We start from the raw sequence: 14,193 nt of genomic DNA, 5'->3' as shown, positions 1-14,193 counted from the left end.
CCTACTACTCCCTAGAGGGCTTGTTGCAGAGAGGGGGGGGGTTGGTAGGACGGAGTGGTGACAACGGGATGACCATCATGAAACTTGTACCCGTGTGTTCGTCTTTTGCAAACTACTTTTATCTTTCTCCTGAACTGCGATTTGGACTGGAGTGCTGCCGGTGAAAGGGGAGGGAGGTGGGGGGTGGGAGCTGTTACATGTTATGCATTGCATTGTTCACCAATGTTGACACAGCGGTGGCCTTCTGGAAGTGCACTGATTATGTACTAATACTGTATCGCTGTTGGCTGGTCGATATAAATAAAAAATGCAAAGAAACATTTATATATATTTTTTTAAAAGAGCGACTCAACAAATGACTGAAGTTGATGAAAATCTTTGCTAGAATTGTTTGCTTGGAATGGAAGCAACTTCCCAAGCATCTGGGATGCTACACTGGAAAAAGGAGTGACTGAACAGGAAAACTGAATCATGGATGAAATGGATGGCTTGTCAATTCATTATTTTTGTATTAACGCCCTAACATCCATTTCAGTCCCATTTTGAAAAATAATCAATTTCACATTAGTGGCAAAATCAGAAAAGGATGGAAATGAAAATCTGATGGAACAGTCAATGAGGCTACAAGAGATCATTCTTTTTTTTTTTTTTTTTTTTTTTTTTTTTTTAATTTAAATCGTCATTTTATTGAATATTAGTTCTGACACATTCATCTATGTATATTGGTTACTAAACTAGGTTGATACATCTCCCTCTCTGTGCTTAGGGGTGTTTAATCTTCCGCTGTACTTCTGTGCGTCCAATTGACTCTCAAATGGAAAACGTGCTTTCCTCCATTCCCTTCTTCTGAAATACCCTCTCTCACGACCTCTATTTGGCATCCACTGATCTTCCTGACTATTTCCACGATTGGCACCTCTTGAATTTGGTCGCTGCCCACCAGATGTTGCACGTTTATAGCCCTGTTGGTAACTTCCATCCCTTTGTACATACTGCACTCCTGGATACTCTCGAGCACAGTACTGCGGCTGGCCACAATTCCCATTAGTCACTAATGGAGGCCCTCCTCTATAACCATCAAAACCTTTGTATCCACTTGGGGAACGGTATGAATTGACTAAGCCTCTCCCGCCTCTCGCAGCTCCTCTGACTGACCCACGGCAGTTTATGTAAGGTGCAGTGTTCCTGACAAAGGTGCTGCCTTGTGCTGGATAAAACGAGGCATTTCCATTACTCATCTGAATAGTTCCATCAGGTTGATAAGAAAGAGTTGCATCTTGGTCCTCCTTGGACCTTGCTCGCTGACTCCTGTTTCCTTCCACATGGTCGGGTGCTCCGGGGCCTGATAGAGACTCTTGCACGAAGGCGGCTTGGTCTACAATCTGAGCAGGTTGCAGGACACTCTGAGGCCCGGTCTGGGTGCTGGCGGTGGTGTAAGACTGGTTGTAGTTCACAGGATAAGGCGACTCATCTTTCAGATCGAACTCCTTTCGGGGTGGTAAGGGTGCATTCACTTTAAAGACTGTCTGCACAGCCTGAAATGGTGCTGCACTTATGTTTCCAGAGCTGCCGTTTGGCGAGGGAGGCTGGAACGCGAGCCCTTTCGATACTGGAGACAAGGAACAAGTCGAAGGATCCTGTGACGTCGGATTCTGATGGCCATTTGACAGAGGAACACATGCTTTGGATTGTTCCTCGTTTTTTGGCTCAGTGTCAGACATATCCACACTTTTAGTATACAGTGGCTTTGCTGGAGTATGGCTCTCAGTCTCTCCTGGCAGAGCGAGGACAGCCTCAGCAACTTGTTCCGTGGTGGAAAGATCCATTTCTGGTACAAAGACCGTGTCTTCTATGGTAATCAAGGAATCATTTGAGCCATTCATCGTTCCAAGGCAAATCTGTTCAGATTGCAGTGAAGACACACCCTTTCACAAAATGCTACTGCCTCATCGCTGCAGATATTAGCAAGTCCTCCTGATGAAAAACAAGAGATCATTCTGACTGAGTTTCTGACTGAGTTTATGTTTGCCCCGAAATCCAGCAGAAATCCTACTTATCTGATGGTTTAAAGTCTAAAAATCCAAAAGCCTGATTTAGAATCGAAATTTGCCTAGCTTACGTAACGGTAAGTTTCAATTCTATTAAGGACACGGAGGCGAGGATTATGCTATATCTTCCTTCGCTTTATTAACATAAAGTCTCCACAGCAGCTTAGGAAAAGATATAATAAGAACAAAAAATGCTTTAAACATAAAGCATTGACGTAATGTTCAACAAATCAAACAACAACTCCCAAGAGTCTCTTTGTATAACGATAGTCCATAGTCCTTCCACACTGTCCATCATCACTATAAAACCGGACTTCTCATCTTCTTCCTCCTCTTTCTTCGCGCAGATCACGCTTGAGCCTCATTGGTCCTGTTTAGCACCGTCGTTGCCTGTCGAAAAAGGAACAGCATCAGCGAGGTGGTTCAGGAATGCAACAACAAGGCGAGGAGCATTCAGTGATTAATACAGTACTGACCATGTAAAGGAAAACGCTTTACTTACTGCCATACGGGTGGGTAGAGACACCACTGTAGCCTGGGTGGGATAATCCTCGCCTCCGTGTCCTTAATAGAATTGAAACTTACCGTTACGTAAGCTAGGCAAATTTCGATTCTATGTCAGGACCGGAGGCTTCAGATTATGCTAGTTCAAAGCTTACTTACCACCAACTGGGCCAAATCCACCACCGGCTTAAAATAAAACCTCTTGAAGGTGGAATCCGAGGACCAATCCGCCGCTCGCATTAGGTCCTCCAGACGAGCACCCACCGAGAATGCCTTAGAGGCCATGGCCCCCCTGGCGGAGTGTGCTCCAAAGAGAGAAGTATTGATGCCCGCTTCTTGCATGACCCACCGCACCCACCGAGCAATAGTGGGAGAGGAGACAGCTTTGTGTGGCTTCCGCAGGGCAATCAACAACTGACGCTCGCCCGGAGGGCGTAAATCCAAGGTCAGGTCCTCATATGCTTTGAGGCATTGCACGACACACAACTTAGGAGTGTCGAGAAAAGCTGGATATGAAATGGACCGCGACGACGTTTTAGTGCGTCGGCCCACGGTAAAAGTAACCCCATCCGGGGAAAAAATGCGTGCAGAGACATCCAGCGCGCGCACGTCAGAGACGCGTCTACAAGAAACCAAACATAACAACATGGCTAACTTCGCCGACAGCTCTTTAAGAGACAGATAGGAATTGGCCGGCCACGACAAGAACAAATTCAGCACCAAATTGACGTCCCAAAGGACGGAGTACCTGGGTTCCGGAGGCAGCGCGAGGCGGATAGCCCGCAGAAGCCGGCAAACAAAAGGATGTTCCCCTACTGGATGGCCATCGATGTTGTCGTGGCCAGCCAAAATCGCCGATCGAATAGCATTGATCGTTCTATACGCCAGGCCCTTGTCGGCCAAATGCGCCAGGAAATTCAGCACGGGAACGAGGCCTGCGACCAAGGGATCCAAGTCCCTTCGTAGACACCAACGCATCCACTTAAGCCAAGCGGATCTGTAACGCTTCGTCGTACTATCGGCCCATGCTTTGGAGAGCAAGTGCTCAGCCGACCCCGAAAGGCCCGGGAGCGACCAGCGTCTCCTGAGAGCCTCCACGCCACGAGGCGGAGAGAGTTCTGCAGGACGAGGGGATGAGGTTCCTGATCCGGATTTGTCAGGAGCAGAGGAAACAGGGGGAGTAGGATTGGAAAATCCCAAGAAAGTTCCAGAAGAACCGGAAACCACACTTGAGACCTCCAGAGTGGTGTAACCAACACCAGCTCCGCACCCTGGCGGCGAATGTGAGCCGCCGTTCGCATTATCATGGAGAACGGGGGAAACGCAAACGGTTGTTCCCGACTCCAATCCTGTAAGAACGCGTCCGTGGCCTCCGCTAGAGGGTCCGGCCTCCCGCTGAAGAACCGCGGCAGCTGGTGGTCGAGACGGGACGCAAAGAGGTCCACCGAGAAGGGACCCCAGAGGGAGTGCAGCCACCGGAAGACTTCCGGATCTAGTTTCCACTGGCTGGCGTCCCTGAGATGTCTGGAGTGCCAATCCGCTACTTGATTGCACTTGCCTGGCAGATACTCCGCCGTCACCGCAATGTGACGAGACAGGCAATAATCCCAGAAGTCCTTCGCCAAGTCCGCCAAGGCGCGGGAACGAGGACCGCCTAGATGGTTCACATAATGAACCGCCGAAATATTGTCCATCCGTAACAGGACACAGGCCTTGACCGAATCTTTGGTCCAACAACGAACTGCGAAGGAGCCCGCCAGGAGCTCCAAACAATTGATATGCAATCGTTGTTCTTCTGAAGACCAGGCGCCGCCGGTGGAAAAATCCCCGCACCGGGCGCCCCAGCCCGACCTGCTGGTGTCGGACTCTATGATCAGGTCCGGGGCCGAACCGAAGATCGCCCGACCATTCCATGCCTCCATGTGAGACAGCCACCATGACATTTCCTCCTTCACTTCGTCCGTGAGAGGGACCCACTGATCGTAACTCATCCCACGGCGCAGATGTTGCGCCTTCAGGCGTTGGAGAGCCCTGTAGTGCAGTGGGCCTGGGAAAATCGCCTGGATGGAGGACGAGAGAAGACCCACCACCTTGGCGATATGGCGCAGGGACGTATGATCCCTCGCGACCGTCTGCCGAAGCAGGTGTCGTATCTTTGCGACCTTCCGACCCGGCAGGCTCAAGACCGCCTGCACCGAGTCCACCACGAAACCTAAAAAGGTGACCTGCTGAGTGGGAACCAAAACCGACTTGGAGCCGTTGATCACAAACCCCAGTCTCTGGAGCAGGCCGACAGCTTGACGCAGCTGGCCCGCCAGCACCTCTGGGCACTGCCCCATGAGGAGGATGTCGTCCAAGTATACTAGCATACGGACCCCCTGACTTCTGAGAAACTCCACTACCGGGTGGAGGACCTTTGTGAAGCACCACGGGGCCGAAGAAAGACCGAACGGCAGAGCGGTGAATTCGAACACCCTGTCGTCCCACAGGAATTGTAGGAAACGACGATGAGGGGGGTGGATGGGGACGACCAAGTAGGCGTCCTTGAGATCCAGTCTCACCATCCAATCCCGAGGGAGGAGCACGTCTCGAAGGAGGTGGATACCCTCCATTTTGAAGTGACGGTAGACCAACCACCCATTGAACTCCTTGAGATTGATCACAGGTCTCTTGCCCCCATCCATCTTGTCCACTAAAAAGACGTTGCTGAGGAACCCATGCGGGTGGCGCGTTGATAGACGGATGGCCCCCTTGCGCAGCAAGTCCGAGATCTCCCCGTCTATCAATCGCGCGTCGGACTCTGAAAAGACCATCGGGCGCGGGGGCCTCGCTTGAGTGGGCTGGTCGTAAAATTCTATATGGAAACCTCGTACCGTTTGCAGAACCCAAGCGTCGGCAGTGAGCAATTCCCACTCCTCGTAAAAGCTTGCCAGCCGCCCCCCAATAGGAACTTGATCCAAACAAAGTACACTTACTGGGGGCATTTCCTTGTCCGGAGTTCTTCTTGAACCCTCTGCCACCGAAGCGCTGTCCTCTGGTGGGGTAGAAGTTGGTATAGTTGGCAGAGGTCTGGTATTGACCTCTTCCGGAGCCTTGTCCTTTATTGTTGGTCTGCTGGCCACGGCCGATCGCGCGGCCCCTACCGCGACCGGCCCCTCCGGAGAAACGCTGATGGAACACCCTCTTGATGCTGGACTGGGCCTTATCCAGCGACGTGAACGTGTTCACGAACTTGCCCAGCTCCCTGATGAAGGGTTCGCCGAAGAGGCCTCCCTGGGTCACAGCACCCGCCTCCGACGAGGCCAGGTCCCCCAACTTTGGGTCCAACTTGATTAGGAGCGAACGCCGCCTCTCCGTAGACAGGGCACAGTTGGCGTTGCCCAAGAACACAATCACCCTCTGGGCCCAATTCGAGAGCACCTCCGGGGAAATGGCGGTGCCATTTGCTCTAGCCTCCTCCGCCATGTCGAGGATCTTCGTGGCGGGCCCGACCGCATCTAACAATTTGTCCTGGCAGGCCCGCCAGGACCGGTCAATCCCTTTCCTGGGGTCCTTCATAAACTTCGCCAGGAAGGTGGCCATCTTGGGATCCAATTCCGGGGTCATGGCCACCTTCCCCTCCAAAGTTGGCCGAGGGCACTCCCCACGTAGGCAACCCCTCGCTTCTTTCTCCAGGGGCTTGCGCAGCCTGCCCGCGACAAATTTCGCCACCGTCTCCCCCGGTGTCCAGGCCGCGGAGCGGGGGTGGACGATCTCGTCCGGATCCAGCATGCCCGACTCATCCCGGGGCATCTCCTTGGCAGAGGGCGCCGGAAGCCAAGATCGGGTCGACTCCCCGTCGTCATCCGTGTCCGGAGAGTCGTACACTGGGGAGGCGGGGGTCGTAGACACGTCCCCCGAAGCACTAGGGTCCACCAAGGGCGCAGGAGGCACCGCCGTCGCCTTAGCCAGGAAGGCGTCTCGGAGACGCTCAAAAGCGCCCCTGTCCACACCTTGGGCCTCCGATGACGGCCCCTCCTTACAAGGCCTCTTCGGAGCGGGTGGCAACCCGCCGGACGTCCCCGGGAGCTCGGGGGACGGAGGCACATGCGCCGCTGCCAACTTCGCGCACTCCTCCACGATGCGGGCGGAAAGGCGGTCTTCCATGGGGCCTACCACCTCCGTCACGCAGCGGTAGATGGAATTGTCCACCGCCTGGTAGAACTCGTCGTCCTGCAGATAGGGGCAGGGTTCTTCCTCGTATTCCCCTTCCATCTCGGAACCAAGGGCAAATGTGGGGCACCCAAGAGGGCGGCAATCGAGAAAGATCTCGAATGTGGGCAGGCCAAGCGGCTGCGATCACGTTTTCGGCCAACTGACGTGGCAGGTGGGCTGCACCAACCCCCAAGCGCGCAGACCCTCCTCGCCGGGACCGGGTCTTTGCACCCCTCAAGCGCGCTAGGCCACACTTTGGACAAAGAGGTGCACAAAGGACACCCGAAGGTGATTCACGCGGTCAGAGCCGCAATACAGACCCCAACGGGGCGTCAAGGGTAGGAAATTACAGACCCGGGGCACCAGGTGTCAGAGGGGTACGCGAGGGCTGGCTCCTGCGCAAACAGACTCCACCGCGCGGCTCCTGGCACTGCGGAGGCGCGCCGAAGGGTCGGCGAGACGACAGGCCGCCCCCTGGCGGTCTATGTACGCACCGCACACAATTGGGAAATAAAGTCGCGTAGGAACGAAGAACGTTCCCGCAACCGGGGACTCTGTAAGGGAATAAACCATGCAATGAGTCCCCCAACGATCGTACACAATACAATCAGTAACATTGAAAAGGGAAAAATAGGAAAAACACTTATCTGGCTGCGGGAGCAGCGAAGAAAGAGGAGGAAGAAGATGAGAAGTCCGGTTTTATAGTGATGATGGACAGTGTGGAAGGACTATGGACTATCGTTATACAAAGAGACTCTTGGGAGTTGTTGTTTGATTTGTTGAACATTACGTCAATGCTTTATGTTTAAAGCATTTTTTGTTCTTATTATATCTTTTCCTAAGCTGCTGTGGAGACTTTATGTTAATAAAGCGAAGGAAGATATAGCATAATCTGAAGCCTCCGGTCCTGACATAGAATCACATCTTGTAAACAGTGTCAGAGTGCATCTAAACCAGAAACAAATATCCATCTGTTGAAGATAAAACTGTGATGCCATTATTAGGATTAATGAGGCCGTCAGATTAAAAAAACATAACGCACTGCTAAAAACAAGTCCATGCTTTCCACATCTCAACTTATTTTTAATGTTTAATCGGTTAAAAAAAATCATAGTAGTGCAGATGAATTAGTTTTGCTGTAAGGCCAAAAGGCAACAGTGAAAATAGAAAGTTGTGGACTGTAAGTACACAAATAAATTCCTGCCATATGAACTCCAGTACCAAGTAATATATTCAACTACTATGGAGCTCTGTTTATACCTATATTACTTGATTAACATTTTACACTATTTCCAATAATTACAACTGTGCAAACACCTTCCACAAGCAAGCATGCAATCAGATTTTAAGAGAGAAGGCAAGCAACACCTTGCAAATGAAATGCATAAAAATAAACTAAAGGATGAAGACTATTCTTTGACATTTTTAGAGCTGATTGAGACTCACGGTACTCGATCATGGTTCATTCCATTCTGTCTTTGGCCACTTATTGGAGGTAGAACAGGTTTGGTATTTATCTCAAGGCCTCGTCGTAGGGTCTCTCTTATTTGCTCTGTATCTAAGGGATGAAAATAATGAATTATTCACATTCTTTACACGGTGCAAAAGTGTTAAACAGTTAATTTAACACCGAGCATGCAGCTCGGAACAGCCAGATTTGAACTTTGTTTTTAAACTTTACCTGACATTTTAAAACGTGCAACTACTCGTGTTGTTTTGAGAGCTCACTTCAATTTACAATAAATTATGAACTAGAAAGTCATACATTTGTTGTTAGTTCCATTCCAAGGCTTCAGGCTCTTAATATTTAATCAAAATTAAGCAATGTCTGAAATTTCCATTATGCACTTCCGGAATCTTGCCTAAACGAATGTTATGTTGCACTTATCTAAGCCGGCTGCTGAAATCACACAAGGTATTTACCACTGCTGCCAAAATATATTTTGCATTAAAATACCCTCGTTGATGCATGTGAGGTGCTGTGCTCTGAGTGACTGCTGCAAATATTTAGAACCAGGAAAAACTGTTTCAGTGTTCTGGGGTGTAGAACGTGCCATTAACAAAAAGTCCAAACAATGTTCTTTACTGAACATTTTAACAATTTTCTTCATCAATAAAAGCTCTTGGATGGATGTTATGGGTGTATTATTTACTTTCAGTGTTTAATTGCTAGTTAAAGCAAAACAGTGTGTTCACTTTAAAAAAAAAATATTTATATCCTAAAGACATAGGCCTTGAGGATTGCGTTTTGTGTGAAGCCTTCTTTCTAATGTATCAATTTGTTTTGGGCACTCCAAAGCACCCAAAAGAATGTGCATCAGTGGGTAGTGACACAAAAATAAATCGATATTATATCCAAATAGCTTGAACTTACAGATCTCCTTCATCCCACCAGAAGAACAAGATTCATTCCCTGGAGCAAGTGGATTGCAAACTCTAGATTTATGCTGAGAGCCTGACCTTTTCTCAATATTCTGGCTTCCTGCTCTAATTTTCAGACAGCAACTATGCACTCCTGTATAGAAGAAAGAAAAGGGACCAGTTATATTTGATGTGAGTTCTAGCAAATACGACCTCAACAGACTATAGGAAAGCCCATAGATGCCCCAAATCTCCTTTTGAAGCTGCATGTACACAGATTTCGTGAACACCTTTCCGGATGTTTTTTAAAATGAGAGTCTTGGCTTAGCTTAAGTACAAGCAGAGCCCGACCCCTGTGAAATGACAGATAACCTGATCTAAGGCATGATTTTCTAGGCCTGAAAGTACAATAAATGATGATGTTCCAAGAGTACATGCACAAGGGCCTTTAGGTGTGCAACAGTGTTTCCATATAGTAAATAGTCAGAATGAACTGAGAGTAATAAATCGTTAGGTCATGAAATAGCAAGTCCTTAACCCTCTTAAAGACCCTGTTCTATGCTAAAGAATACAAAATAACTACGTAGAAGTGAAGCAGCTGGGTATAGTCATTTTGCAACCATGCCCTGCTTAGAAACTGACATGCTCAATAATTGGAGTGTTCCACTGCCAGCTATGTTGAGTTAGTAAGAGACAACTCTATTATTCTTTTATAAAACCGTCCACCCCTGGCAAGGATTTTGTCAAAACGTTATTCACCTTACTAATGTATGTGCAATAAGACATCAAGTGGCCTTTTTTTCACAAAACTGATGTGTCCTTCACTGCATGGGAAAGAATGTAAACCTCTCAACTGCCACTGAACACAAATACGCTAGTGCACATGTGCAACTGTTTAGAATATGTAATCTCTCTCCTGCACTCCTTCCACATACAGTACTTTCACAAAGTCCAAGCTTAAAGGCTGCTTGGAAGATCTCAACTGGAAAGTGTCTTTGAACAGACACTTCAGTTACCTTACAAGAGCAAAAACTCTTGGTGGAAGTCCCCAAAGTTTAAGGTCGTAGGTTCTCACACTCTGCAGACAGTTATCACATCATATTCTTTTTCAACTTTTCTAGCTCTAGCTCTCCCTTCCAATTTGTCCCTAGGGGCATCAACATCTCCACAGCCACTGGCAGTATTGCACCCAGTTTGGAGCGTGGAACCTACCACCGTGCTGGCATTGGCAAGACGGACTGCTTGTGGTGGCTGGTGAATGTGTAGGAGCTCCAGCCTTTTTCAGTGTATGCCTCACTGACAAGTCTACCAACTCTTTCTCTCTGAATGTCAGTGAGCCCATGTCCCACACATGCCCAAATGTACTGCAGAGAGGTGGCAATATGCTGTTTTAGGCTAATCCAGGTAAAAGAGCTTCAGAGTGTACTTTTCACAATCATTGCTGTAGGATATGCGTAGAATCCCCATGGTCTATTGTCAAAGACAGCAGAAAGAAGGGGAATCTTCCTTCATGCATTCTGGTGATTCCCCCAAAATACTGGGATGACCAAAAACTGCCCACAGGAAACATAGAATCTATGTAAACTTTGCTTTGGTGTTAGACCGTAGAGATAGTCTGATCCTGAAGACAGGTCTGGACTGGGAACACAAACCATCCCTGGCAATTTAGTTGGACCGCCGTGGGGGGGGGGGGGGGGGGGGGGGGCGCTTATGGAAAACACTACTTCTGCAAAACTGGCCCCCTGTATGTAAAATAGTCCCACGCTCCTAAACCGGCCCCCACTCTTCCGGCCCACCAGGAAAACAGCTGGTGCATGCTAGGGCCAGTCCGGCCCTACCTGGAGACCCCTTCTTCAGTCCTAACAAGGCATTCACAGTGTGTCAGAATGGACTGGTGTGTATCTGCAGAGGGAAAAAGCTTATAAAAAGAGGGGACACCTGGTGAGTCATTAAAATTTGGGAATCCTGGATACAATACATTGCATTGGTATAGCTCGTTGGCTAATACATTTTTCAGACAATGCTATGAAAGTCGACTGGCTGTAAAGGCTCTCTCAAAGACTGGAATACTTTGACTTCAAAGTGATGCAATTTTAGCTTTGTAGGTAATTCATGTATTTGATGCAACTGTTAAGGCACGAAAGTGAAGAGTATGTGAGTGGTACTGTATCAGATGCATTTTCCTTCATTAATAAACAAATTCCTAAATTTAAAAAAAATGAGGTCCTGAATACTCCATTTCCCAGAATATGGTTTGTGAATGAGGGCTTTGCGTCATACAAGTGTGGAAGTCCAGGACACCAGTTTCTCACAAGACTGATATTGCCTTCTTTCTTTTGTCTGCAACAACTGCATATAGCTGCCCTTGTGCCATGGGCACCAGAGAACCAGCAGCTCTCTGAGAGGGTTTGAGGACTTCCCTATCATACCCTGCCGAGAAAAGAAATATGTTCAGCATCATCACATAGCAAAAACCAGTTTGGCTGGCTGGTGCAAGTCAAGGCTGGTATGGCACAGCTGTTACTGTTCAGCAACCAGTGACAATTTGCTGCTCCCCATCACTCTATGTAGAAATCACCTGCAAAGTTGCTTCCAGCATTTGTTGGTTGAGAATACACTGTGTGCTCATTATCGCGATCTGGCAACCCACCAAAGCACCCATTTATGCACGAGTATGTGTCCTCTGGATTCAGTACATCCTACTTGCTTAAATAGTATACTGACGTTCAAAAACTTAAGCAGAACAAGACAAAATGGCTGGGACAAGAGACTTAATTTTCCCCTCTAAACTAGCAGCAAATGTAGAACCGTTAGACAAAGAGAGAAAGGATTTTACTTACACTGTAAGCATCTGTTCCTTGTATGCAGTGCTGTAAATTCACATGCTATGTATACTTCTGGCATCTAGTGTTGGGTTGGGTTGGGGTGTGTGTAACTTGTTTTTCTTCGAAGAAGTCTTTCGAGTCACAAAGTAAAGTGACTTCTCCTCTCAGTGATATTGCGCATGGGCATCGACTAAATTGTTAGATTGTTTTCCTGCAGTCGGTTGTGAATGAAGTGTGAGTGTTAGTAAAGAGATGACCATGCATACAATAGTGTAGTAGGTACTGCAACAGCGGCAAGTGTATGGGGAGGAGGGCTGGCGCACGTGAATCTACAGCAAAACATGCCACGAACAGATGCTTACAGGGTAAGTAACAATCCATTCAATGGCATGTGTGGCTGTAGAAACACATGCTCTACAAAGAGTACAAAGTGGCAACCTCCAGAAAGCGGTGGTTAACCTTTGGGTGTTGCAGTTGTTTGGAAAAGGGTACGTAGGACTGTCTGTCCTACATTTGCCTGTTGCCGTGCTAATACATCCACACGGAAATGTTGAGTGAAAATGTGTGTGGTGGACCATGTAGCTGCTTTACAAATCTCAGCTATTGGTAGATTGTCCAGGAAAGCCATAGATCCTCCTATCTTGCGGGTAGAGTGTGCTCTAGGAGGTGTGAGCAAAGTTCTTTTAGCTTTGATGTAACATGTCTGAATGCACTTAATTATCCATCAAGAACTACCAGATTTTTATATGGTCTTTCCTACGTGAGGGGGCAAAAAAATCATTGAGTTGCTTGGTTTTACTAAACTCTTTAGTTCCATCAATATAGTACATTAAAGCTCTTTTAACATCTTGAGTATGAAGGGCCCTTTCTGCAACTGAATCAGGTAGCGGAAAGAAGATCAGCAATTAAACGGACTGATTTAGGTAAAAAGTAGAAATTGGGTTGGTTCGATGGACTACACTATCTGTGTAGCTGAAAGGAAGGTCCTGTCAAGGTAAGTGCCTGGAGCTTACTGACACGTCTAAGAGAAGTAATGGCTACTAAAAAGTCTACCTTCCAAGATAGGAATTGGTGAACCCATAAGTCTGGTGAGTACAATATTGAGATTATGAGCAGGTGCAGGGGGAACCTTGGGTAGAATGACTCTTTTAAGGCCTTTCATGAATGCCTTAATAACTGGTATCTTGAACAATAATAATTGTTGTCTATTTTGCAGATAGGCAGCTACTGCAGCTAAATGCGGAAGAACTGAAGTGTATGCTAGTCCAGGAGTCTGCAAGTGCAGTAGATAGAAGACAATGTCTTTAACAGTTGCATCAAGCGGGTCAATGTGTTTACCACGGCAGTAGAAAACAAATCTTTAAAACTTCGCTGGTTGTGAGTTTAAGGGCTTCTCTGAGAATGGTCATACATTCAGGTTGAAGCTTTAGGTAACTAAATTCTATGACCTCAGGAGCCAAAATGCAAGGTCGAGTTCCTTTGGATTTTGATGCCTGACTTCTACATGATTCTGAGTGAGAAGACCTGGATTGAGGGGAAGCTTCTTGTGTGGCACCACTAAAAGCTTGAGTAGTGTAGTGAACCATAGTTGTCAAGCCCAAGTGGGAGCTACCAGAATGAGGGCAAGGTGTTTGCTTGAACTTCCTAACCACTAAAGGAATACGATTGAGAGGTGGAAAAGCATAGGCAAATATCCCTGACCAGTTCATCCATATAGAATTGTCCTTGGATAGTGGATGTGGGAGCCTGGAGTGGAAGGTTGGGCATTTTGCGTTGCCGGCGGTTGGGAACAGGTCTATCTGTGGAACTCCCCCGACCTGTGGAAGTATGGGAGGACTCAGCATGGAGTTTCCACTCACAGATTTGTTACCACATCCTGCCGAGGAGTTTGGCGAAGTCGTTGTCTGACCCTGGTAGGTGTTCCGTAAACAGGCGAATGTTGTGACATATTGCCCACCGACAAATCTTCTGAAAGAGGCGTGATAAGTGTAGGGAGTGTGTAGCCCCCTTTTTTGTAAATAGAACATGGCTGTTGTGTTGTCCATCCGGACCAAGACTGTCTTACCTTTGGGGTAAACTTGAAATGCTATCAATGCTAGGTGAACTGCATGAGATCTAGGTAGCTGATGTGAAGACTCAGTTGCTTGGTGTCCCAGAGACCCTGAACTCTAAGATCCTGTAGGTGTGCCCCCAATACTGGAGGGATGCATCCGCTTTAAGAATGATCTGGGGAACAGGGTCGAGGAAAGGTTTTGTGTATT

General features: G+C 47.8%; 2 protein-coding genes across 5 annotated transcripts in view; both read right to left on the bottom strand.

Moving 5' to 3' along the window:
• Positions 1-14,193, bottom strand: part of SUFU (SUFU negative regulator of hedgehog signaling) — a 561,046-nt gene that overhangs the window by 210,441 nt on the left and 336,412 nt on the right. For 3 of the 4 annotated variants that reach the window (XM_086922691.1, XM_086922692.1, XM_086922693.1), the window contains exon 8: positions 8,193-8,304. In XM_086922691.1, the coding sequence (XP_086778817.1) occupies positions 8,193-8,304 (112 nt within the window). Of the gene's footprint in view, positions 1-8,192; positions 8,305-9,120; positions 9,262-14,193 lie in introns of all 4 variants that reach the window. The other variant, XM_086922694.1, reaches the window with a different exon arrangement.
• On the bottom strand, positions 674-2,854 carry LOC147711979 (caprin-2-like). Its single transcript, XM_086920272.1, has one exon. The coding sequence runs from the start codon at positions 1,881-1,883 to the stop codon at positions 735-737; it is 1,149 nt and encodes a 382-aa protein (XP_086776398.1). The 5' UTR covers positions 1,884-2,854; the 3' UTR covers positions 674-734.

The sequence above is a fragment of the Lissotriton vulgaris genome, chromosome 5, assembly GCF_964263255.1.
Source record: "Lissotriton vulgaris chromosome 5, aLisVul1.2, whole genome shotgun sequence".
NCBI classification, from domain to species: domain Eukaryota; kingdom Metazoa; phylum Chordata; class Amphibia; order Caudata; family Salamandridae; genus Lissotriton; species Lissotriton vulgaris.
Note: the sequence above shows the minus strand (reverse complement) of the source record. Positions and strands in the feature narration are given on the sequence as shown.

Bases quoted from the DNA above. Each gene is read 5' to 3' on its own strand.
- LOC147711979 (XM_086920272.1), bottom strand. From the start codon at position 1,883: ATGAATGGCTCAAATGATTCCTTGATTACCATAGAAGACACGGTCTTT.